The sequence below is a fragment of the Aureococcus anophagefferens genome, assembly GCF_000186865.1.
Source record: "Aureococcus anophagefferens unplaced genomic scaffold AURANscaffold_10, whole genome shotgun sequence".
In the NCBI taxonomy this organism is placed as follows: Eukaryota; class Pelagophyceae; order Pelagomonadales; family Pelagomonadaceae; genus Aureococcus; species Aureococcus anophagefferens.
Genome location: NW_008705570.1, coordinates 669,172 through 693,452, shown reverse-complemented (window position 1 = coordinate 693,452; position 24,281 = coordinate 669,172). Strand labels below are relative to the sequence as shown.

General features: G+C 73.4%; 9 protein-coding genes across 9 annotated transcripts; 4 read left to right on the top strand and 5 right to left on the bottom strand.

Annotated features, from left to right (window-relative positions):
• Positions 1-410: 410 nt before the first annotated feature.
• AURANDRAFT_71700 (hypothetical protein) lies at positions 411-2,146 on the top strand (the record flags this gene model as incomplete). The annotated part of the gene is made up of 2 exons (XM_009039166.1): positions 411-914; positions 1,117-2,146. Coding segments are annotated over 2 exons (1,533 nt in total), but the record flags the coding sequence as incomplete, so codon positions are not given.
• Positions 2,147-3,502: 1,356 nt separating this feature from the next.
• On the bottom strand, positions 3,503-6,474 carry AURANDRAFT_64442 (hypothetical protein; the record flags this gene model as incomplete). Its single annotated transcript, XM_009039006.1, has 6 exons — positions 3,503-3,712; positions 3,916-4,537; positions 4,666-4,907; positions 5,107-5,455; positions 5,602-6,038; positions 6,262-6,474. The coding sequence occupies 6 exons, from the start codon at positions 6,472-6,474 to the stop codon at positions 3,503-3,505; spliced, it is 2,073 nt and encodes a 690-aa protein (XP_009037254.1).
• A 161-nt stretch (positions 6,475-6,635) lies between these two features.
• Positions 6,636-8,469, top strand: AURANDRAFT_26964 (hypothetical protein; the record flags this gene model as incomplete). Its single annotated transcript, XM_009039167.1, has 4 exons — positions 6,636-7,202; positions 7,255-7,572; positions 7,942-8,036; positions 8,082-8,469. 4 exons carry the CDS (start codon positions 6,636-6,638, stop codon positions 8,467-8,469), a joined length of 1,368 nt encoding a protein of 455 aa, XP_009037415.1.
• A 62-nt stretch (positions 8,470-8,531) lies between these two features.
• AURANDRAFT_64441 (hypothetical protein) lies at positions 8,532-11,264 on the bottom strand (the record flags this gene model as incomplete). The annotated part of the gene is made up of 1 exon (XM_009039005.1): positions 8,532-11,264. One exon carries the CDS (start codon positions 11,262-11,264, stop codon positions 8,532-8,534), a length of 2,733 nt encoding a protein of 910 aa, XP_009037253.1.
• Positions 11,265-11,341: 77 nt separating this feature from the next.
• Positions 11,342-13,078, top strand: AURANDRAFT_26967 (hypothetical protein; the record flags this gene model as incomplete). The annotated part of the gene is made up of 1 exon (XM_009039168.1): positions 11,342-13,078. One exon carries the CDS (start codon positions 11,342-11,344, stop codon positions 13,076-13,078), a length of 1,737 nt encoding a protein of 578 aa, XP_009037416.1.
• A 2,816-nt stretch (positions 13,079-15,894) lies between these two features.
• On the bottom strand, positions 15,895-16,640 carry AURANDRAFT_53756 (hypothetical protein; the record flags this gene model as incomplete). Its single annotated transcript, XM_009039004.1, has 1 exon — positions 15,895-16,640. A coding segment is annotated over one exon (678 nt), but the record flags the coding sequence as incomplete, so codon positions are not given.
• A 262-nt stretch (positions 16,641-16,902) lies between these two features.
• AURANDRAFT_9406 (hypothetical protein) lies at positions 16,903-17,136 on the bottom strand (the record flags this gene model as incomplete). Its single annotated transcript, XM_009039003.1, has 1 exon — positions 16,903-17,136. A coding segment is annotated over one exon (234 nt), but the record flags the coding sequence as incomplete, so codon positions are not given.
• A 3,523-nt stretch (positions 17,137-20,659) lies between these two features.
• Positions 20,660-22,019, top strand: AURANDRAFT_64438 (hypothetical protein; the record flags this gene model as incomplete). The annotated part of the gene is made up of 2 exons (XM_009039169.1): positions 20,660-20,826; positions 20,948-22,019. 2 exons carry the CDS (start codon positions 20,660-20,662, stop codon positions 22,017-22,019), a joined length of 1,239 nt encoding a protein of 412 aa, XP_009037417.1.
• A 93-nt stretch (positions 22,020-22,112) lies between these two features.
• On the bottom strand, positions 22,113-23,147 carry AURANDRAFT_27088 (hypothetical protein; the record flags this gene model as incomplete). Its single annotated transcript, XM_009039002.1, has 2 exons — positions 22,113-22,515; positions 22,678-23,147. 2 exons carry the CDS (start codon positions 23,145-23,147, stop codon positions 22,113-22,115), a joined length of 873 nt encoding a protein of 290 aa, XP_009037250.1.
• Positions 23,148-24,281: the final 1,134 nt, after the last annotated feature.

The window sequence follows — 24,281 nt, the reverse complement described above, 5'->3', positions numbered from 1 at the left end:
TCGTGGTCCTCCGTGCAGTTCACGGGCACGGGCTTGCACCTTTCGCGCCAGAGCGCGTCGGCGTCGCAGGCCTCCGCCGGCGGGTAGTCCGTGGACCGGTCCGCGCGGAACTTCTCGTGGGGCCGCGTGTTGTAGCGGCTCGTGTCCCAGGGGCTCCCGGGGCCCGTGTAGTACTGCTTCCCGTCGGGGCCCGTGAAGTACTGGGCCTTCGCGACCGCGGCCGCAAGGACGACGAGCCTCATGGGCTCGAAGCGGATCGCGGCGCGCCCCGGCGCGTCGCTTCGCGGCGTTTGCGTTTGCGTGGACGCGCGACCGATGTGCGTCCCGGGCGGGTCGACTCGGCGCGCGACTCAAACCAATCGCTAAACGAGTTGTGGAGTTGTTGTGGCGACGCGCGGATCTCGCGCGGGATCTGCGCGGGTCGCCAAGCCTGCTTGAGCAGACCCACACGACAGTTCTCGTGGTGCGATGGTGGCCACTCGCCGGACGAAGGCGGCGGCGTCGCCGAAGCCGCCCGGTCCCACGCGCGCGGCGTCGCCGACGCCGAACGCGGCGGTCCTCGCCGCCGCGGCCGCAGACGATCCATCGGTCGCCGACGGCGCCGCCGCCCCGGACGCCGCCGCCCCGGAGGAGCCGGACCGGACGCCCGGCATGCTCGCGCTCTGGCGCGCGCTCTTCTACTCGCTCATGTGCGCGCAGTGGTACCGGGGCCACATCGCGCACTACGTCGTCGACTATCCGCCGGAGGCCGGCGCGCGACTCGGCGCGGACGCGTTCTTCGCGTACGACCAGTGGGAGGGCCTCGTCGCGACGCTCCCGCGGACGGCCGCGGGCGTGCAGCGGCTCAAGGACGTCGGGCTCGCCTGCGGCGCCGCGGCGGCGGCCGGCGCCGCGTTCCCGGCGGCGGCGGCCGCGTTCGACGCCGCGCGGACATCGACCGCCGGTTCGGGACGTCCCGACCGAACTTTGACATTCTCTCGCTCGGCCACATCGACGTCGATTCGGCCGATGCTTGGACGGATCGATCGCTCGCGTCGAGTTCTCGAAGCGCGGCCGACGAGTCTGGTCCGATGACGCGCACGCGGAAGTCGGGCGGAAGATTCGAGCGCCGCGCAGGTTCTTCGCGCTCTTCGCGCGGCAGGCGCTCGCGCAGACGACGCGCTTCACGAACCACGACTACCTCTTCTCCCTGCTCCTCCTCCTCACGGCCGTCTCCGGCGCGGGCGGCGCCTGGTCCGTCGACGCCGCGTGCCGCCGCGTCGCGCCGCGCGCGTTCCCCGGCGCGGCCGCGTCGCCCGCGCGGCGCCGCGCGGCCGTCGTCGCGCTCCGCGCGCAGCTCGCCGTCGTCTACGTCTTCGCGTCGCTCTGGAAGACGCACCCGGACTGGGTCTCCGGCGCCTTGGTCCGGGGCATCTTCCTCGGCTTCGAGGAGCAGGGCGTGCACCGCGGCGTGCCCTGGGCGGCCATGGAGGCGACGCTCGGCCCGCGGCTCTTCGCCGCCGTCGCGTTGGGCGGGCTCCTGCTCGACGGGTCCATGGCCGCCGCGCTCCTGTGCCTCCGGCCGACCCGCGAGAGCTTCGCGGCCTTAGCGGGGCTGAGCTGCGCGTTCCACGGCTTCACGTGCTTCACGATGAGCCAGCGCATCGGCTACGCGTTCCCCGGCGCCTGCGTCTGCGCCGTCGTCCTCTTCGCGCCCGTCGGCGGGCCGGGCGGCGACGCGCCGCTCCACGCGTGGCTCGCGCGCGCGGCGACGGGCTTCTCCGCGGGCGAGCCGCGCGCCGCCGCGGCCGCGCGGCCGGCGCGGCCGCTCCGGTGCCTCCTGCTCCTCTACGTGCTCCTCCAGGTGCTCGTCCCGCTGCGCATGCCCCTCCTCCACGGCGCCGACTTCGCCATGTCCGCGCGCGGCTACCGCTTCTCGTGGACGATGATGCTCCACGGCAAGGACCAGGGGGCCCGGGGCGCCATGTCCTTCCTCAAGTTCGCCTACCTGGCGCCGAGCGTCGGCGGCCGGGCCCTGCCGCGGCGCGCCTACCTCGGGCCAAACCTGTTCCCGGGCGGGCCCGGCGACGACCGGGGCAGCAAAAGAGAGCGAAATTCCCAACTTCAAAGGCTCCTTTCTCGGCCGTTTTCTACTCGTTTCGGCTGATTTTTGGACGAGCGATCATCTCTCGGAACGGTCTCGAAGCGTGGATGCTTTTTCCGGAACGCGCGCGCGCGGAACACTCACATTGAAGCGACGTTGAATCACCCTTTTGCTGCCTAGGCGACGACGAGCGGACGCTCCCGCTCGAGCAGATGCAGATCGTCGGCACGCGGCGCGCGCTCATGGGCGTCTACCCGCGGTCCTGGCTCAAGGTCGGCGCGGGCATCGGCCGCGCGATCCAGCACGCCGTGCCGGAGGGCCGCGCCGTCGCCGTCGCGGGCCGTGTGGACATCGACCACCGGTTCGGGGGGTCCCCGCCAAACTTCAGAACTCTCGAGCTCGGTCACATCGAAGTCGATTCGGCTGATTTTTGGACGAATCGATGGCTCTCGTCGAGCTCTCGAAGCACGGCAGAAAGCCTCGCGTCGAAACTACGCGACCATTGAAGTCGGGTGATTTCATTTCCACGCAGGTCGCGGGGACGCTCTTCGAGCGGCTCAACGGCCGCGGGCCCTTCGCGCGCGTCATCGACCCGACCGTCGACCTCGTCGCGGCGGACGACCGCCGGCGCGCGCGCGCGCCCTGGGAGATCTTCCGGGATGTCGTCATGGACCGCCTCGACGACGAGTTCATCCTCCGGGGGTCCGGCGCGTCCGACCTCTCGGACCGCGCCGAGGCGCTGGCCGCCGCCGCGCTGCCGCGCGAGGGCCAGGCGGGGTACATGGGCGCGCCGGTCGCCGTCCTCGTCGACCGGTCGCCGTGCCTCGCGGCGTCGCCGCTGATCCTCAGCCCCCTGTCGAACCTCGCGCGCCTGCCCCTCGCCGCCGCCGCGCGACGCCGGCGCGGGACGCGGGCGCGACGTGACCAACTTCAAGGGCTCCGCTCTCGGCCGGTGTCCACTCGTTTCGGCTGATTCTGGACGAGCGACCGTCGGAGCGCGCTCGAAGCGCGGACGCTCGTTCCGGAACGCGCGCGCGGAACGCCCGCGTCGAAGCGGCGTCGAATCGCCCGCGTCCCGCCCAGGTGCTCGCCGCGCCGCCGTCCGCGACGGTCACGCTCGTCGCCTGCCACTCGAACGGCGAGTGCGACGAGACGGCGCTCGGCCCGACGCCGACCGCGGCCTTCGACGTCGTCGCCGCGGAGCTCCGCCTAAGGGGCCCCGCGACGGGCGCCTGCAAGGACGCGCGCGAGGACGTCGCCGTCGCGCTCTCGTTCTGAGGCGCCGTCGGGACGGCGGCGCCGCCGCGGAGCCCAAGACGCTCGCGTCGCCGCGCCGCACCGCCCGCGCGAGCTCCGCGCCGCGCGCCGCGCCGCGGCTAACTGGCGCCCCCGCACGCGACGGGGGCCCTAGAGGTCGCGTTACCCGACGGCGTCGTCGACGACGACGTCCGCGAGGTGGCGGCGGAGGTCGTCGACGCCGAAGCCCGTCTTCGCTGAGACGACGTGGACGACGGGCAGGAGGCTCGAGCGCCGCGGCCGGTCGAGCGCGTCTTTGGTCGCGGCGAGCGCGGTCGCGACGTCCGCCGCCGACGCGCGGTCGCACTTCGTCAGGACGACGCGGTGCGGCACCTGCGCGGAACTCGAATCTTCGACCCGACTTCAATGCGCGCGTAATCGAACGATTTGGACCAGACTCTTTCGCTGTGCTTCGAGAACTCGACGAGAGCACTCGATCCGTCCAAAAATCAGCCGAATCGACGTCGATGTGACCGAGCTAGAGAGTTCTGAAGACCCCCCCCCGACCAGCGGTCGAGTTCCACACAGCGCGGCACCCGCAGCTCCGAGAAGGACTCGAGCACGGCGGGGTCGGGCCCGCGGCGCGCGTCGACGAGGACGCAGACCTGGCGGAGGACGGCGCCCGGCCGCGACGACAGGTAGGCGAGCGCGGCGGCGCCAAAGGCCTCGCGCCGCTCGCCGCCGCGCCGCGCGTAGCCGAAGCCCGGGAGGTCCACCACGAAGAGCTTTGCGGCCGCCGCGCGCCGCGCGTCGCTCGCCGCGCCGCGCGGCCCGCCGCGGCGCGGCGCGCCGGGCCGGCCGACCGCGAAGAAGTTGACCGACGTCGTGCACCCGGGCGTCTTCGAGCGCCGGAGCAGCGCCGGGTCGCCGAGCAGCGCGCCGACGAGCGTCGACTTGCCGACGTTGCTCCGGCCCGCGAAGGCGACCTCGGGCACGCCGGACGTCGGCAGCTCGTAGCCGAAGGCGCGCGGCGGCACGAACGCGGCCGGCCCGCCGAAGACGCGGTGCGTCGTCCGCGGCGCGGCGGGCGCGCCGACGTCGACGCCGTGCGCCCAGACGGACGGCGCGACGCGCGACCAGGATGGCGTCGCCGAGAGCGCTCGTCGTCGCATCGCGCCGCTCCCCGAGAGGCGCGCGAGAGCTCGATGCATCGCGCCGCTCGACGGTGCATCGTGGCGTCAACCTAACGACCGCGCGTCGCGCCGCGCACCGCGCCGACATCGGCCGCGCGCCGCCCCCCCCCCCGGATCTTCGAGGCCTCCAGCTCCCGGGGGCCCTGCCCTTACTCGTCGCGGAACGCCGCGTCGCGGACGTGGTGGGCCGCGTACGCGAGGCCGCGCGCGCGCGCGCCGTCTTCGACGTCGTCCTCGGCCCCCAGGAAGCCGCCGTGGTCGTAGCCCGCCGTCGCCGCGTCGTGGTGGCGCCGCCACCAGCCCTCGAGCTCCGCGAAGTCGGCCGGGCCCAGCAGGTCGCCGCACTTGAGGTTCTTCGACCAGTGGAAGTCCGCCGCGGCGGCCTCGGCGGACGCCTGTGTGCAAATCAACCAGTGAGCTGGGACGTCGGGGCCAAACTTGAGAATTCTCTAGCTCGGTCAAATCGAAGTCGATTCGGCTGATTTTTGGACGAATCGATTGCTCTCAGCGAGTTCTCGAAGCACGGTGGAAGTGCTCGTGTCAAAACATTCGAATACGCGCACATTGAAGTCGGGTTGAAGATTTGATTTGCACACAGGCGGACGCGAGCCCCGCGGCGTGCGCGTAGCGCCGGCAGGCGACGCGCCGCCCCTCGGCCTCGGAGGCCGGGCACGGCGGGCCGTCGAAGTCGTCCCTCAGGACCGCGCAGACGGGCCCGCCGCCCGGGTAGGGCTTGTAGTCCTCGCGGTAGACGCTCCAGCTCCGCGGCAGCGTCGTCAGCACCCGGAACGTGCGCGCGAGCAGGAAGTTGCACTCGTGGCTCATGAGCTTGGACCGCATGTCGAGGCACGACGCCTCGAAGATCGGCACGGCGCACCGCGCGAGCCGCCCGGGGAAGCTGTGGCCCCAGTCGTCCTCGTACCGGTAGTACGCGTCGCCGGACCTGGCGCGGGCGGCGGGGTCGGGCGCCGCCCCGCGCCCCGGCGGCCGCCGCGCGCGCGCGCGCGCGAAACGCCCGGCGCCGCGCCGCGCGCGTTCGCGTAGCCGCCCCAGCCCGCGTCGCTGTCGCAGGTCGCGAGGGGCCAGCACCAGCAGCCGTAGGGGCGATGGTGCGTCTCCCAGTCGTCGCGGACGTCCGACGACGCGTCGCAGTCCCCGGCGGGCCGCGTCGACGCCGCGCGCGCCGCCGGCGCCGGCGCGGCGCCCACGGGCCGGAGCGCGGCGACGTCGAAGCGCCAGAGCAGCACGGAGCGGTAGCCGCCCGGCGGCCAGAGCGCCCGGAGCCAGCGCATCGCGACGAGGGAGGGCGTCGCCTGGCTCGACCCGCGCCGCGGGAGCTGCTCCGCGCGCACGACGCGCCGCGCGCCGTACCACTCGACGAGGTGCGCCATGGCCCGGGCCGCGCGGGCCGGCGGCGCGATGCCCCCGCAGCCGTAGGTCGCGAGGAAGACGTCGACGCGGAGGCCCGCGCGCTCGAGGGGCTCGACGACGTGGCGCACGTGGCTCGCGGAGACGGCGCGCTGCACCTGCGCAGGTGGAACGCCCTGTCCGGCGAACCTCCCGATCTCGGTCGCGTCGACGTCGTTTGTTGGACGGACCGTGTTCTCTCGGCGAGTTCTTCGGAGACGGTGAACCATTCCGTGCGACGACGTTCCTATTGAAGTCGTCTCGCGTAGGTTCGTTTCCCGCCCGGCGCGGCGCGCGGTGCGCGAGGCCGTCGCAGTAGAAGGGCAGCTTCGAGTTCCGCACGGTCGTGCCGTAGCTGAGGCCGCGGAACGCGTCGCCGCGCAAAATGACTGCGACGCGCGTGCTCCCCGGGTCCGTCGGGAAGCGGGACGCGTCCTCGCAGAGCTGCTCGTTCGCGATGCGGTCCGAGAGCGGCGTCCTCGTGCCGTTGGCGTGGACGACGAGCGGCGTCGCGAGCACGCGGCGCGTGAGCAAGGCGAGCACGCAGCCTCGCATCGCGCCGCAGGACCAACAGAGCTCCTAGGAGGGGCGACCTGCGAGAGGAGGCAGCCCTTGCATCGGAGATTTGCATCAGCCGATGGATGGTGCGATTAACTGCACCTCCTCGGCGAATTCTGCGAGCCGCGACTGTCTGTATGGTCTGCCGCAGCAACGCAATGGCGCCGGTCACGCTCGTGCTCGCCTCCATCATCGGCCGGTCGGCGGCCTTGGCGCTGCCGAAGGCCGCGCGGCTCGCGCGGCGCCCGTCGCTCGGTCGGCGGCTCTCGGCGAGCGGCGGCGCCGTCGCCGAGGAGAAGAAGGTGCCCGTCACGCTCCTGTCCGGCTTCCTCGGCGCGGGCAAGACGAGCCTCCTCCAGAGCCTGTTGAAGACCGCGGCGCGCGACGCGGACCTCAAGGTCGGCGTCGTCGTCAACGACATGGCCGCGGTCAACATCGACGCGAAGCTCATGCACTCGCCCTTCGAAGGCGGCGGCCGGGACCAGCCCGCGGAGTTCGTGGAGATCGGCGACGGCTGCGTCTGCTGCACCATGGCCGACGAGCTCTTCAGCACGCTCGCCCAGCTCAGCGGCGTCTCCGCGGCCAAGGGCTACGCCTACGACCACATCGTCGTCGAGGCGACGGGCGTCGCGGAGCCGCGGAATTTGCGCGACCAGTTCCAGGACGCGGAGGCCGCGGGCATGCCGCTGCTCGAGTCCGTCGCGCTCGACACGCTCGTGACCGTCGTCGACTCGGCGGCCTTCCTCGCGGCCTACGCCGAGACGTCGGCCCATCAAGGACCGGCCGGACCTCGCGGCCGCGTCCAAGGACGACCCCCTCGCGTCGCTGCTCCACCGCTTCGACGGGTCGTCCATGCGCGCCGTCGTCGACCTGCTCGTGGAGCAGGTCGAGTGCGCGGACGTCGTCCTCCTCAACAAGGCCGACCTCGTGACCGACGAGCAGATGGCGCGGCTGCGGACGATCATCTCCGCGCTCAACGCGAACGCGAAGGTCTACACGTGCGAGCACGGCGAGGCGAAGCTCGACCGCGTGCTCGCCGTGGCCGGCGCCGAGGGCGCCGCGGGCCTCGGGCCCGTCGACGAGCACAAGGTCGCCGTCGCCGCGTCGAAGGCGAGCCACGACCACGCGCACGCGGCGAAGGAAGAGGAGGCACACTCCCACGCGGCGAAGGAAGAGGAGGCACACGCCCACGCGCGCGAGGCCGCGGAGCCCTGCGCCGACGCGGCCTGCACGGACCCGACGCACGACCACTCGCACTCGAGCCACGACCACGCGCGCGCGGAACAGGAGGCCTCTCGCGACCACTCGCACTCGAGCCACGACCACGCGCGCGCGGAACAGGAGGCCTCCCACGACCACTCGCACTCGGCCCACGACCACTCGGACGGCGAGCCCTGCGCCGACGCGGCCTGCACGGACCCGACGCACGACCACAGCCACTCGGGCCACGACGGCCACTGGAAGGAGCGCTTCGGCATCGAGTCCTTCGTCTACGCGCGGCGGCGGCCCTTCGCGCCGTCGCGCCTCGGCGCCGTGCTCCGCGAGCTGCCCGCGGACGTGTCCGCGGCCCTCGGCGGCGACGCGCCCGCGACGGCCGGCGCGAGCGACCTCGGCGCGGCGCTCGCGACGCTCGTGCGGTCCAAGGGCTTCCTCTGGCTCGCGTCGTCCCACGACGCGGCCTACTACTGGAGCCACGCGGGCGCGTTCTTCAACGCGGAGCTCCTCGGCCGCTGGTGGGCGACGCTCCCCGAGGAGCACTGGCCCGAGGACCTCAAGCCGTCGATCCTCGCGGACTTCGACGGCGACTCGCCCGACGGCGACCGCCGCCAGGAGATCGTTTTCATCGGCGCGGACCTCCTCGCCAAGCAGGGCACCATCGAGGCCGCGCTCGACGGCTGCCTCCTCACGGACGACGAGCTCGCGGCGTACCGCGGCGCGGACGACGCCGCGCTCGAGGCCCTCTTCCCCTCGGACCTCAAGATCAAGGCCTAGGCGCGAACGTACGTGTACAGGGGTGGGGCTCGAGGCGGACGCGGGGGCGGACGGGCGGATCATCAGCGGGGCCCGAAGTCGGGGCCCCGCGCGTTGCGGTCGTAGGCGTCGATCGTGGCGCCGATCGTCGACGGCGGCGCGGCCGGCGGCGGCGCCCGCGGCTGGCGCGTGGAGCGCCGCACGTCGATCTGCGGCTGGCGGCGGCTCGGCGGCGCGAGCGGCGGGATCGGCGCGGCGGGGGACGCGGGCGTCGCGACGTCCGCGAGCTCGAACTGGCGCCGCCCCGGGTGCCCCCGCGCCCGGGGGCGGCCCCGGCCCGCGCCGCAGCACCTGCCCGCGCCGAGGCACAGCAGCGCGAGGGCCGCGACGGCCGCGAGGATCGCGCCCATCTTCATGGGGAAGTCGAGGTCGTTCCAGGCCTCGAGGTACGGCGGGCCACCGTCGTCGTCGTCCGCCGCGCCGTGCGGCGACGCCGTCGGCGCGAGGGAGGCCGAGGGCGCCGGCGTCGGCGGCGGACTGGGCCCGGGCGAGGGCGCGGGCGTGCCCGTCGGCGCGGGCGTGCCCGTCGGCGGGTGGGAGCAGCGCGCGGGGGAGCCCGGGGGGTCGTCGTCGCAGCGCTCGTCGCCGGCCGCCGCGCCCTCCTCCGTGCGGCAGCTGGGCGCGGCGCAGCCGTCGGCGCCCGTGTCCCAGTGGTACGTCGCCAGCGTCGACGGGTCGACGCAGAGGTCGTCGGCGCCGCCGCCGTCGCCGTCGCCGTCGCCCGCGCCGTCGTCGACGGTCAGGGCGAAGCCCGCCTCGTAGCCGACGGCGAAGCACGCGCCGCCGTCGCCGCAGGGCGTGCCGTCGCGCACGGCGAGGCCCCGGTTGATGCACTGGCGGGCGCCGCTCTCCTTGTTCGAGCAGAGCACGCGCGCGCAGTCCGAGAGCTCGACGCAGGGGTAGACCGCGGGCTCGTCGTCCATCTCCAGGTCGACGCACGAGTCCTCGAGGGACACGCAGTCGCCCGCGTAGCACTGGCCGGCGACCGCGCGCCCGCCGTCGAAGTGCGCCTCCTGCACGACGTCGTCGCAGGCCGTGCCCGCGGATCTGTAGAGGTCCGTGGGGCAGTCGCCGGAGGCGCCCGTGCAGGTCTCCTCGTCGTCGCAGGCGTCGTCGACGGCCGCGCGGCAGACCGTGCCCGCGGCCGCGAAGAGGCCGCCGTCGCAGCACGCGTCCGCGGCCGCGCACTCGCAGCCGGGCTCGAGCGAGCAGTCGTCGCGGCAGCACGCGTCCTCGATGAAGAGGCCCACGTCGCAGGCCTCGCCCGCGTCGACGATGCCGTCGCCGCAGATCGCCGCGTCCCAGGACGGCTCCTCCGCGTCGTCGAGGCACGCGTCGACGGGGCCGACGCCGTAGGTGTCCTCGAAGTAGGCCGCCGCGGACGACCGCGACGCGGCGGAGAACTGGAGGTTCGTGCCCGAGGGCGCCTGCGGCGTCGACGCCGACATGAGGTACGCGGGCGCGCCGTCGTCGCCGACGGCGTCGTGCTCCATGCCGAAGTTGTGGCCCAGCTCGTGCGCGACGACGGCCGCGGCGTAGCCGAGCTCGCCGGAGCCCACGGACGCGATGGCGGCGGAGAAGCCGCCGTGGCACATGCCGGACACGTAGCCCAGGCCCACCGTCGACCCGTCCAAGTCGCGCGACGTCAGCAGGAGCCCGACGTCCATGGACGCGCCGAGCGTCGCCTCGATGGCGTCGCGCTGGTCGTCGGCGTACGCGGCGAAGGACGACAGGAGGCAGCTCGCGGAGACCTCGCCCGCGCCGCAGGCGTCGCCGCACGCGTCGCACGCGTCGCCCGCCGCGTAGTCGACCTCCGCCGGGTCGCCGTCGCGCCACGTCATCTGCCCGACGACGACGGGCACGACGCGGCACTTGACCGTGGCGCCGTCGTAGAGGCCGAAGGGCGCCTCGTCGCCGTAGATGCTGTGGACGACGTCGAGCACCGCCGCGCTGTGCGCCTCGACGTCGACGCCGCGCGTCGCGTAGCGCGACTCGTCGTTGAAGACGACGACGCCGAGGTACTTGGTCGCGCCGTCGTCGCACTCGCCGGCGGCGAGGCGCCGGGCGCGGTCGCCGCGACGGTCGTGGGCCTCGTCGCGGTCGCCGTGGTCGTGGGCCTCGCCGCGGTCGTCGTGGTCGTCGTGGTCGTGGGCCTCGCCGTGGTCGTGGCCCTCGCGGCCCTCGCCGTGGTCGTCGCCCTCGCGGCCCTCGCCGTGGTCGTGGCCGCCGGCGCCCGGCGCGTAGTGGCGACCGTCGACGCCGCACGTGCCCGGCTCGCCCTTCCGGTCGGCGTGGGCGTCGTAGGCCACGTGGCCGCCGGGCGCGGCCCGCACGTCGAGGACGCGGTCGCCGAGGGCGAGGACGCCGTCGAAGGCCGCACCGAGGCACGCCGTCGCGCGGCCGGACGCCGGCGCGCCGCCGACGACGCCGGCGGCCGCGCCGCGGTACGCGCAGCCGCGGCGGCCGGCGCGCGCGACGACGACGCCGCCGGCGCCGTCGAGCGCGAGCTCCTTGTAGTTCGCGTGGAAGGCGGAAGAGTCGCGCTCCAGGTCGAGCACGACGTCGATGCCCGCGCCGGAGATGCGGAGCCGGACGGCGTCGCGGAAGGATTCGTCGGCGCCGAGCGCCGCGCCGTCGGCGTGCGCGACGTCGACGCGCGTGTAGGATTTGAGCGTGTCGAGCAGCGAAGGCGGCGGCGCGCGCAGGTTCGCCGCGGTTGCCACGGCGGCGAGCAGCGCGCCGAGCAAGAGAGCCATGCTTGCTTCCCGGAAGACGGCAGCACCGGCCGCAGCTTCAGCTCGATGCTGCAGTTCGAACTCACCTCTCGTCGATGATGGCCTCGTCGGACACACCACCGACGGCGTGCCGCTGGCGCATCCTGGCGACGGTCATCGTCGTCGAGAGCGTGGGCGGCCTCATGTACGCCTTTGGGATCTACTCGGCGCGGCTCAAGAGCAAGTTCTCCCTATCGCAAGAGCAGCTCGACGCCATCAGCATCTCGTCGTCGCTGGGCTCGAACGTGGGCGTCCACTGGGGCCTGCTCACGGACGCCGCGGGCCCAAGCGCCGCGCTGTGCGCGGCGCTCGTCGCCGGCGGCGGCGGCTGGCTCCTGCTCTGGTCCGCGCTCGGCGGCGTCTCCGGGCTGCGGGGGCTGCCCTGGGCGTACCTCTGCGCGTTCGCGCTGCTCCAGGGCACGGCCATGTGCGGCAGCGACGTCGCGTCGATGACGACGATCGCCAAGGCCTTCCCACAAAACCGGGGCCGGGCGACGGGTCTGGTCAAGGCCATGGTCGGCCTCTCCGCGGCGCTCGCGGCGAACGTCTACGTCGCCGTGGAGCCCGCGCTCCGGCTCTACGTGCTGCTCATCGCGGGCGCCTACGTCGGCGCCTGCGCCGTCGGCGCCGCGCGCCTGCGCGCGGGCGACATCCTCGCGGCGGGCGCGCGCGAGCGGCCGGAGGACGACGCGCCGCGGCTCGCTTCTATCCTCGCGCGCGTCGTCGGCCTCGCGGTCTTCTACCTCGCGCTCCAGCTGGCCAACGCCTTCGCGCCCGTGCCCGCCGCCGGCCGCTACGCGACGGGCGCGTGCGCGGTGCTGGCGCTCGTCGGCGGCGTCGTCCGGCCCGCGGCGGCCGCGGGCGCCGGCGGCGGCCGCGCCGCGCCGCTCGCGGCGCCCCTCGTCGCCCCCGCGCCCAAGGCGCCCGTCCGGAGCGCGACGGCGCTCGAGGCCTACGGGAGCGCGGATTTCTGGCTCCTCTGGTTCGTCTGCTTCGCCGTCTGCGGCTCGGGCACCGTCGTCATGAACAACCTGACGCAGATCGCCAAGGCCGCGGGCATCGCGACCAAGGGCGCGACGGTCCTCGTCGCGCTGCTCTCCATCTCCAACTGCCTCTGCCGCGTCGCCGCGGGCTACGCCTCGGACCGGACCGCGGCGCGGGGCGTGCCTCGGTCCGCGCTCCTCGCGGCCGTGAGCGTCGCCATGGCCGGCGCGCACCTCCTGGGGCTCCCGGCCTCCAAGGGCTCGGTCTACGTTTTGAGCGTGCTGAGCGGGGGCGCCTACGGCGCCGTCGCGACGGTGCACCCGCTCGTCGCCGCGGACCGCTTCGGCGTGGCCCACCTCGGCGCCATCTACGCGTCGATCACGACGGCGAACGGCCTCGGGTCCTACCTGGGCTCGAACGTGCTCGCCGCGCGGCTCTACGACGCGGCCAACGCGCCGGGCCACCAGGTCTGCGAGTCGTCCGCGCGGGGGACGTCGTGCGACTGCGTCGGCGCGCGGTGCTTCGCCGACACGTTCCTCGTCTGCGCGGCGCTCAACGGGGCCGCCGCGCTCTGCTGCGTCGTCCTGGCGCGGCGCGAGGCGCGGCGGCGGACCGCGGGCCGCGAGGAGGCGGGCGCGAGGGTCGAGGCCGCGGCGCCCCGCGCGCCGTACTACCCGCCCGTCGCGCCGCCGAGCGCCGACGCCGTCGACTTCGCGCGGCTCGCCTCCGACGACGAGTCCGACGCGGAGGGCGGGCCGGGCGACGGCGGCCACGGACGACGCGTCGGAGGCGTAAGGTTGATGCTAGGTTAGAGCCTCTGCAACCGAGCAAGCATGACTTCAACGCGGCCATGATGACGTTGAGTCCGCGTCGTAGACAAAACCATCATGGGGGTTTGATTTGAACCACCATTAGAGGACCATTAGGAGCGTTCGGCAGGCCACAACCGAGTCCCATGGTTTAATCTACGACACTTAGGAGAGGCCCGGGGTCGCTCGGGGTTGGTTTTTCTCGGGCTGGATTTAATTGTTGAACCCACATTGAACCGGCATTGCAGACAAGATCAACCTCTCGCACGCCGATTTCGCAACCCGGGGCGACTCCGACGCCTTCGCCCGCTCGTCACATATGGTCTACGCCTTCGACGACAGCCAGTCCGCCACCAGCGCCCACAGGCGCACCGCGGCTTGCGTTTTCGGTCGAAGCGTTTCGGCGCCCGGCGGACATTCGCGAGTCGTCGAATTTTCGACGCGACACCAGGAACGCGTCACACCATCGACTCGCACCATCATGAAGAGCATCTGGTTGAAAAAGAGTCCGAAGGCTCGTCGATGCGCCGCCGCATGGCGGGACCGCGGATTTCGCCACTTTTGGGCGCACGCCGTAGACGCGCGCGAGAGTGATTTCGGGAGCTATGGAGCTGGCTAGAGACCGTCCATAGGTCACACACAGGTGCGCAACCCTCGCGGAGGCCCACGGGCACGCCTGCGCTGCGCTGGAGCGCCGCCCAGGCCGACAGATGCACCGGTGAGCCGTGCCCCGCGGCCGTGAGCCGTGCCGATTTTGGCCGGGGCAAAAAAAAACGCCGCCGGCGTCGGGAAGGGATTAAAGCGGCGCGTACTTGCGCGACCATTGGCGGTATAGGCGCACCGCAGGAGCATTAGGATTTAAATCGTACTCCCAGGAAAACCGAAGCCGAGCTCCTCCAAAGTACTGGACACTGAAGATTTTTTAAACCCCCATGGCGGCTAGGGTGATCCGCGTCGGAGGCAAAATGTGGCTGGGTTGTTTAAGATCCCGAGTCGAATGGCGTGATACGCTTTCGAGAAAATCGATGGCAAAGAGGGCTCCGCCAGTGGTGATGGGCACCTTTGGCAAGCTCTATCTCGGCGCCATGGCCACCGATTTGCAAAATTCTTGTTGCATCTGAAAGCCGGCACGGTCGTCTTGCGCGCAGAGCCAATAACTCAAAAACTTCAACAGCAACATAAACTCGGCATTCTATTCAACCCAGCCACAAATGTTGATGCCCGGAGCCCTGACTGCAAACTGACTGCAAACTGACTGCAAGCGCGACTTCACCAGGCACGATGACGTTGAGCCAGGACGGGCGCATCGATCGTGAGATCCGACATCGCCGCAATGAAGCTCCTCCTCGCGCTCGCGGTCGCGCCCGCCGCCTGCTTCCAGCGCGCCGCGCCGGCCGCCGCGCCGTTGAAACTGTCCGCGTCGACGACCGCCGCGGATGCCTTCCGCGCCGCCGCCGGCTTCGACGTCGCCGCCGCACCCGCCGTCGCCGCGCCGCTGGAGCTCGTCGCGAGGCACCAGGCGGGCCTCATCGACGACATGCGCGCGGCGGCCGACGAGCCCACGCCGCTCGACCTCGTCGACGATTTCCACGCCGCCGCGCGCGAGGAGCTCGTCGAGCTCGAGGCGACGCCGCTCGACCTCGTCGCGCGCTTCCACGAGGGCCTCGAGCGCGAGTACCAGAGCTGGAGCCCGGCGTCGCTCCGCAGCCCCTGGTCCGACGTCGCGCTCGCCTAGCGCGGCGCGGCGGCGCGCGGCCCCCGCGAGAGAAGCCACGTCTCGCCGCGAGGCCCGCCGTAAGCTCCGTAGACCCGACAGTTTAGCGCCGCGGCTTCTTCTTCGCCGCCTTGAGCGCGGCGCGGTGCGCGCGGGAGTTCTCGTGCTTCTCGAGCGCGGCCGCGGACCCGAAGGCCCTGTCGCAGGCGGCGCAGCGCCACTCGTCGCGCAGCGCCATGCCCTCGAGCGTCGCCGCGAGCTCGTCCGCGGCCGCCGGCGGCGCCCGCGGCGGCGCGGCGGCCTCCGGCGGCGGCGGCGCGGCGGGCGCCGGCGGCGCGGCCCGCGCGCGGCCGTCGTCGGACGAGTCGCCGCGCGCGTCCGCGGCCGGCGCGGCGTCGAGGCCCAGCTTCGCGAGGCGCCGGCCGTGGGCCTTGGACCGCACGTGGTGCGCGAGGGCCTCGCGGGTCCGGTAGGCCAGGTCGCAGACCTCGCAGCGGAACGCGAACGCTTCGCCGTCGTCGTCGTCGTCGTCGTCGTCCGCGGCGGCGGCGTCGGCCTCGCGCCTCCGCTCCTCGAGCCAGGCCGCGCGCTTGCGCGCGAAGTCGTCGCGCGCGGCCTCGGCCGCCCGCGTCTTCTGCGCGGCCTCGCGCGCCTCGCGCGCGGCCTCGGCGCGCCTCCGCGCGGCGACGCGCGGGTCGCGCCGCTTGCAGTAGTCCGCGAGGCGCGACACCGAGTCGTCGTACGCGCGGCGCGCCTCGCTTCGCGCGCGCGCGAGCTGCTTCTCGGCCTCGCGCCGCTCCTTCTTGTTCGCCAACGTCTCCGCCAGGTCCCGGAGGTGCGGCGGCTCCGCCTGCGCGCGGACGTCGACCGCCGGTCCGGCGCGCCCCGACCGAATTTCGGGTTCCGATGCGACCGATGGTTGGACGAGTGCGTTTCTCTCGGCGAGTGCTCCACGGACATACAAACGCGCGCGCGCGCGTTGAAGTCCACGTTGAAGATTCGGCGCGGGGCCCCGCCTCGCGGAACGTCCGGCAGCTCCGGAAGTTCGCGGCCGCGGCGTAGAACTTCGCCACGGCCGGCCAGGCCGCGTCGCTCGCGCCAAAGTCCGGCAAAAAATGGCACTCGTCGCCGTTGGCGAGGGACGCGAGGCGCTCGCACTCGTTCACCGCTCGGAACGCGGCGCGGTAGCAGGGGAAGAAGCCCGGCGGCCGCCGCGGCACGGCCTCGCGCGCGAGGATGAAGCGCGCCAGGCCCTCGCACGTGGCACGCACGGCGGGGACGCGGGCGGCGACGCCGCGGAGCAGCGCGAGGCAGAAGCGGGCCACGAGCGCGCGGAACGACGCGTCGACCGCGAGCGCCGCCGCGGCCTCGCGCGCGCGCGCGTCGTCGTCGTAGCCGCCGGCGTCGTCGTCGAAGTTCGCGTAGGCCCGGCGCGAGAAGTAGGGCCACAGGTTCGCCGCGTAGTCGTCGCGGTACGCGCGGCGACGCTCCGCGCCGCCGCCGCCGGCGCGCGGCGCGTCGTCGCCGCGCGCGCCGTCGTCGTCGCCCCGCAGGATCTCGTCGCGGTGCGCGTCGTAGTGGGCGCGCTCGTCGGCGTCGCTCAGGCACTCGTAGGCGCCCTGGACCTCGCGGAACTGCTCGACGTAGGCGTCGGCGGCCTCGCCGCGCTGCTGCGCCTTGTCGGGGTGCAGCGCCACGGCGAGCTTCTTGTAGGCCTTGCGGATCGTCGCATCGTCGGCGGTCCGCGGCACGCCGAGCACGTCGTAGTGGCAGCGCATCGCCATGCGTGCACGCGCGTCACGAGCGCGCTGTCCGACGAGGCACCATCGTCATGCACTCTCCGCGAACGTCGAGCCAATGGTGCCGCGATCGAGCCGTCCGACGACGCCGATCGCGAGCCGTAGGGGCGACGCCCCGGCATCCGCCCCCCGCCATCTCCCGCCGCCGCGGAGAGGAGCCGTGGGTTACGACGGGTCGCGCCACCGCGCGCGGACGGTCACTCGACGCGTTGCCGCTTGCCGAGGGGCTCGTCGTCGTCGTCGTCGTCGGCGAAGGCGCCGTAGCCGTCGTCGTCGCCCCGCGCCCGCGCGTCCTTGTCCTCGGCGTCCTCGGCCTCGCAGTGGTCGATCCACTCGGAGAAGATGTCGATGGGCTCGGAGAGGTAGTTGACCGTCGCCGAGTACGACGCGCCGCAGACGCGGCACTCGAGGGACCCGCTCTCCTTCTCGTAGTCGATCTTGCACTCGACGGCGCCCTCGTGGTTGCAGAAGGGGCACTTGAACTCCGTCAGCATCACGGGCTTCTTCTTCTTGACGACCTTTTGCGCCTTGGCGCGGCGGCGGCCCATCCTCTTTCCGGCGCGGGCGCGCGGCGGTTTGTTTTCTGTAGGGTGCGCGGCGCGACGCGCGGGGTCGTCGAGGGCGCTGCGCGGGTCGCTCCCGGGTCGCTACGGCGCGCGTCTCGAGCAGGCGCGATCGCAGCAGCACTTGAGCGGGGCGATGATGAGCTCAATGTCGGCTAAATCTGAGTGGTTGAAGCTAGGTGTCCGCGCTGCCCTGCCATCCACGCCGCGTTCGGCGCCAGCGCCAACTCGATCGTCCTCCGGCTGCGCAAATGGTCGTCGTCGACGGCCGGGAGCGTTGTCCGAAGGTGATTGAAGAATTCTACGGTCCTGGGGCTCGAGAATTCTACGGTCAGGGGGACATACCGGTGTGTATAAAGTGTATGATGTGTATTTTCCCCCTTCCCCTGTCATTGCTCTAAGCCTGCCTTGCTTCATCCCGTACTCGATGGCGCGCTTGTCGCCGTATCTCCTCAAATCGTGCGCCCGCGGGTGCGGGCGGTGCTGCTATGAATGCGACGGCGCGTGCGAGTCGTGCTGCCTTTTGTATCGACGCGCGTGCGAGTCGTGCTGCCTTTTGATCTTCCCCGGCGTCTTCGAAGAGGCGCCGCCGGAGGTCGACGATCCCGCTGAGGAAGCCCGAAGCGCCCACGAGACCGAGCTCGCCCGCGTGCGAGCCGAGGCGGACGCGAGGGCCGCCGCCAACGCCGAGGAGCTCGAGCGGCTGCGCGCCGAAAAGGCGCGCGTCGACGCCGAAGCCGAGCTCGCGCGCGTGCGAGCCCGGGGCGACGCCGAGGCCGCCGCCGCCGCCCGGGAGATCGAGAGGCTCCGCGCCGAGATCGAGGCGAGCCGATCCGCGGGGGCGGCGGCGGCGACCGCGAACCCCATCGCCCAGGCCGCCTACCAGCCCGAGCTCCCGACCGTCGCTGGCACCGTCAGCCCGATCGGCCGCGTCGTCGGCGTCGTCAGAGGGTGGTCGTCGAGTCTCGTCGGGCGGCGCCCGTCGACCGCGTCGGCGACGCCGCCGCCGCCGACCTGCGAGGTCGTCGACGTGGAGTCGCCGGCGCCGAAAGCCGAGACGATGAAGCGGCCGCCGCCGGCCGGAGCACCGCCGCGGGGCCTTCCTTGGGGCGCGCTGCCGCCGGCCGGAGTACCGCCGCGGGGCCCTCCTCGGGGCGCGCCGCCGCCGCCAGCCTGAGGAGCGCCGCCGCGGGGCCTGCCTCCTACCTGACGATCAAGCGCCTGTACTGGCGGGCTGCGCGCCTACCTCCTACCTGACGATAGAGCGCCTATACTGGCGGGCTGTGCGCCCGAACCTGTACCTTAGCGGTACAGGCAACGTTGCCGCAAAGCATTCGCAAAGCCTCCGCAAACCACAGTCCGACCAATGGGCAGCCCCCCTGGGTCAAAACTTCTCGAAGAGCCACCGGCCAGGAGAGCATGGCGTCGAACGCGCCGCAGGTCACGGACGCCGAGGTCGTCGCCGGCCTGGCCCGCGCCGGGTCGGCCCGGGCGGCGTTCCAGGCGCGGGAGCGGAGCCGGGCCGACTCGCAGCTCGCGGCGAATCTGGCGGTGCGCGCCGACGACGAGGACCTGGCCCGGCGCCTCCAGGGCTCCGAGGACGCCTTCGCCTCGGGCCGGGCGGCGGAGGCCCACGCCGGCGCGACGGCGGCCGTCGCCGTCGCCCGCGCCGAGGCCGTGGCGTGCGACGGGGCCGCCGCGGAGCGCCTCGCGCGCGAGGAGGAAGACGCGGCGCTCGCCGCGCGCCTGGACCGCGGGACCCTGGGCGCGCCCGTCGTCGCCGTGCCCTGCGGCGACGCGGACCTCGCGCTCCTCCTCGAGGCCCAGAGTGCGCACCGCCTCCAGGCCGAGCACGACGACGCGGAGCTGGCGCGGCGGCTCGAGGCCGAGGAGCGCGACGCGGCGCTGGCCCGGCGCCTCAGCGAGCGCCTCGCGGCGGCGCCGGCGGGGCCGCCGCCCGTCGCCCCGACGGGCGACGCGGAGCTCGCGATCCGCCTCGCGGCCGCGGAGGTCCACGCCGCGCGGCCCCCCGAGCCGCCGCCGCCGCCGCCGCCGCCGTCCTACGACGAGTTCCAGGGCTCGCGCCCGCGGCCGGCGCGCACGCGCTCCTTCCCCTTCTCCCGGTCGCGGCCCGCGCCGCCCGTGCCGGGATTCCACGTCCCCGCGCGCGCGTCCCGCCCCGTGTCGATGCCGTCGGTGCCCGGCCGCTCCGCGCGCCGCGTCGACGTCGACGGCGGCGAACCGAAGCGGAAGTCCTGGTTCTCCTCCAAGAAGAAGTAGGCGCCCCCCCCCGAATTGAAAGCACCCGGTCCGAACACGACCACGCGACGCGCCCTAGTGGGGCGACCGCGCGGGCGCGGGCGCCTCAACCGCGCCCGCGAGGCGCCGCCGGAGCTCCGCGTTCTCCTCGCGGAGGCGGTCGAAGGCCTCGATGACCTCGTCGTCGGCGGCGGCCTCGAGGGCCTCGGCGTTGTCGTCGTCGGCGAGCAGCGCGGACTCGCGCGTCCGGCCGCCGAGGTACTCGAGCTCCCGCCGCTGGTCCTCGAGCCGCGCCTCAAGCGCGTCGACGCGGCTCCTAGCGGCCTCCTCGGCGCGCGCCGCGCGCGCGTCGGCGGCGGCGACGAGCCGCTCGGCGAGCGCCGCGGACCGCTCGCGCTCGCGCTCGAGCTCCAGCGCCAGGCTCGCCTCGCGGCGCGACGGCGCCGCCGCCGGCTCCGGCGGCGCGGCCGGCTCGTCCTTGGCCTCCGGCGCGCCGGCGCCCGCGTCGCCCCCCATGGCGTAGCCGCCGAGGCCGTAGCCCGCGTCGTCGAACGCCGGCGGGCCGGGCGCGTCCGCGCCCGCCGTCACCGACCGCCCGAACCACTCCCACGTCTGGCTCCGCGGGTCCCCCGGCCGGAGCCGCGTGTGGCCCGTGCGCTCCCAGGGCTCGCGCGCGTAGCGGTGGCGCACGACGCCCGGGTAGCGCCGCGACTCGCGGCCGTAGCCGTCGTCGAAGTAGAACCGCTCGGGCCGCGGCGCGCCGTCGCGGACGGCGCGCGCGCGCGGCGCGGCCTCGTAGACGACGCGCTCCGGGACGGCGACGCGCTCGCGGCACCCGTCGTCGACGCGCACGACGCGCGCGGGGCGCTCGCGGCAGCGCGGGGCGGCCTCGTCGCGGTGCACGTAGACGACGCCGGGCGGGCCCAGGGGCGGCTCGGCGGCGTAGTAGCCGCTGAACGGCGACACGGACTTGGGCTCCGGCGCGAAGTAGCTCATGCGCGGGTTGAGCGCGTAGCGCGTGCGGTCGTACCACGTCCCGTCCACGGCGACGCCGTTCTGGAAGGACGCGGGCCGCATCGTACGACCGGGGGCTGCTAACTGCCGTGCTCAACCGTTTTGTTGCCCTCAACAATTTACGATGAAGCAGCCCTCTGCGACGATGATGGCTCTCTAAGCCCACCATGGCTCTCTAAAGCGCATCAATACCATGGAAAAAGTCACGCTCGTGCACGCGGCCTGCTCGCTGTCGATGCGGATCCCGGAGGCCATCCGGGCGAAGCCCGTCTCGAAGCTCCTGCGCGCCTGGACGAAGGAGTACGAGCGGCGCGCGCCGGGCGCCGACACCGCCGGCCTCGGCCTCGAGTGCGACGGGTCGCCGCTGCCGCTCGACGCGGCCATCGGGTCGCTGGCGCCGGGGTCGCGCCTCGTCGTCGTCGAGCGCGCCGCGCCGCGGCGGGCCGACCGCCCGGCGGAGCCTCCGGCCGCCGCGACACCCCCCCCGGCCGCCGCGACGACACCCCCCGGCCGCGCCGCGGAGGCTGCGGGACGCGGAGGAGACGGGCGACTTCGCGCGCGAGCCACCGGACGTCGACGTCACGCCGCTCTTCGCGACGCGGCGCCTGCTCCGCATCGCGGAGCGCGACGGCGGCGCGCGGCTCGGCTGCGCGACGGGCGGGCCCTGCCGCGTGCGCCGCCTCCCCGGGTCGCCGCCCTTCCCGGGTTTCGACGCGCGCTGCGCGGCCTGCTTCGAGGCGCGGCCCGCGGCGGATTTCGGCGGCGACGCGCCGGAGCTCGTGTCCGTGGTCTGCCCGACGACGGGCGACCGCGCGTCCTTCCACGCGCTGCTCTACGCGAACTTCGCGCGGCAGGAGCGCGTGCCCCGGCGCGAGCTCGTCGTCTTCGACACGGGCGCCGCGCCGTCGCCGTTCTTCGCCGCGCTCGACGACGGCCGCGTGCGCTACGTCCACTCGACAAACACAAAACTGGGCCTCGGCGCGAAGCGCAACCGCTGCGTCGAGCTCGCGGCGGGCGCCGTCGTCGCGTGCTTCGACGACGACAACGTCTACGGGCCCGACTACCTCCGCGTCATGCTCGCGCACCTCCGCCACTCGGGCGCGCGCTGCGTGTGCCTCGTGCGCTGGACGACGTACTCCGTCGCCGACGACGCCTTCTACGTCGAGGGCGCCAAGTGGAGCGGCATCCACCACCTCCGGTCCGCGAACGGCGAGACGCTCGTCTACCGCAAGCCCGACCGCGAATCGCCCGTCGTCGGCGACGTCGACGAGTACCCGCCGGACCGCAACGTCGACGAGGACCGCGTCGCCATGTTCACGGCGCTGTCCCACGACCTCGACGACACGCCCGCGAACATCTTCCTCCACATGGAGCACGGGCGGAACACGGTCCCGGCGGACAGCTGGGACAACTGCGTCGAGTTCCGCACGCCGCTCGACGGCGACCGCGTCGCGGCGCCCGTGCGCGCCGCGCTCGCCGCGGCGGCGTCCGTCGTCGAGGCCGTCGCCCGGGAGCGCGCGGCGCGCGGCCCGACGCGGGCGCGGCCCTTCGTGCCCAAGCAGCGCAAGTTCGCGATCGGTAAGGCGAAATGCTAGTAGGACGCGATCGACGCGGCGCCGGCGCGCGGCGCTCGCGATCGGTAAGGCGAGGCGCGCGGCGCACCGCCCGGGAAACAAAGAACAGACCCGTTAGACCGCGCACATGGTCCTGACGACGTCGCGCCCCTCGAGGTCCGCGAGGCGGATGGGCTCGGGGACGCGGTACGCGCAGCACGCGGTCGTGAGCGCGACGGCCGTCCGGAGGCAGACGCCGTGGCCCACGGAGACGAAGATGGGCCGGAAGGCCGCGTCCTGGCCCGTGGTCTCGCGCTTCGGCGGCGGCTCCGACGACCGGAGCGCCGCGCCCCACGTGCGGCCGCTGTCGCCGACCAGGGGCGTGTGCCCCCCAAAGCCGAGGCCCGCGGCCGCGCAGCCCTCGCGCACGGTCCGCTCGTCGAGGCCGTCGACGGCCAGCAGCGACTTGGCCACGCCCACGGTCGGGATGGACGCCGCGACGCCCACGTGCGACGCGGCGCCGAAGCCGCGCGGGTGCCTGTGTGGAAATCGACCGGTGGAACGCCCCGTCCGGCAAAAGCTTTCTCTATCTCGGCCACGTCGACGTCGTTTCGGCTGATTTTTGGACGGATCGATGGCTCTCGTCGAGTCCTCGAAGCACGGCCGAAGAGCTCACATCAAAACCATCTATGACGCGCACATTGAAGTCGGGTTGGAGGTCCGCGCGGGCGGGCGCAGCACGCCGTTGCCGTCGACGAGGCACGCGACGGGCACGACGTCGGGCCGGTCGCGCCGCAGCCGGTCCAATAAACGGCAATAGTGGGGCGCCTCGCGGAAGGCGAGGAACCCGGGGATGTAGGGCCCCTCGACGCGGACGTTCTCGTGGATCGCGTGCACGCGCCGTCTGCTCGGGAGCTCGACGACGACGAGCGACGCGACGGCGGCGCCGTCGTCGTCGGGGAAGTAGGACATGTCGAGGCCCGCGACGAGCCACGTCGCGCCGTCCCGCGCGGCCAGCGACGCCGCGCAGGCCGCGACGTCCGGGCCGTCGTCCGTCCGCAGCTGGCGGAGGAGCTCCTGGGCAGGACAAGAGTGCGAAATTCCCAACTTCAAAGGCTCCTCTCTCGGCCATTTTCCACTCGTTTCGGCTGATTTTGGACGAGCGATCATCTCTCGGAACGCTCTCGACGCGTGGATGCTTTTTCCAGAACGCGCGCGCGCGGAACACTCACGTTGAAGCGACGTTGAATCACCCTTGTCCTGCCCTGAGCAGCTCGATCTGCTCCGCGGCCCAGCGTGCCTCGACGCGCGCGGCCGTCGGCGGGCTGCCCGGCCGCCCGCCGCCGGGCGTCCGAGGGCCGCCCGGCGACCCCGGCGGCGGCGGCGGCGGCTCCGGATCGCCGCCCCGCGCGACGCGGCAGCCCTCGTCGCGGGGGCTGCCGCACAGGAAGAACTGCAGCGTCTGCTCGACCCACGAGTCGTTCGAGTCCTGCTTCCGGATCGTCTTCGGGCTCACGACCTCCGCGAAGATGGCGCGCTCCTCCTCCGCGATGGCCTCGTCGGGCTCGAGGACGCACCGGTCCAGCATCTCCTCCAGATCTTTCGACGTGGGGCCGCCGTCGAGGTCCACGTCGTCCTCGCGCAGCTCGTAGCGGCTGTGCTCGATCATGGTCGTGTGTTGTAGTGCTGTAGTTTGATTCAACGCGCCGCGCGCGCTGCACGACGCAGCCGCCGCGGCTGTGGTTCGCAGCGCAGCGCGCAGTCCTCCCGAAGCGCGGCACTGTGCCGGGACATTGGCGGCAAGATTGCTGCATCGTCGGCGACGCCGTCTCCCACAAAGCTCGATCGCGTGCGGCCTCGCTGCCGGCCGTCGTCGCCTCGCCGCTCGTCGCGTCGCTCTCAAGCGGCGGCGTCGTCGGCGCGGCTCAAGTGCAACAACCACGACCTCTCGGAACATCCGCCCGGGCGCGCGCACGAACCGGCGCTTCGCGACGCTGCCCATCGAGGGCGAGGCGGTCTACGAGGCGCCGCCGTGCTTGTCCACCGCCAAGGACGCCTGCGGCGTGCTCGAGCGCGTGAGCCGGGAGAGCAAGCAGAACCGCGGGGGCGTCGCGAGCGTCGGGTCCGTGTTCAAGATCACGAGGCGAGGCCTCGACATCGAGCTGCCCGACGAACCCGAGGTCGAGAAGCCGAAGCGGAAGCCCATGTCGGCCGGCGAGCTGAACCACGTCATCCTCGGGCCCGACGGCCAGCCCCTGCCGACGCCGCCCCTCGACGACGCCAAGAGCGAGGGCGGCTCGCGGA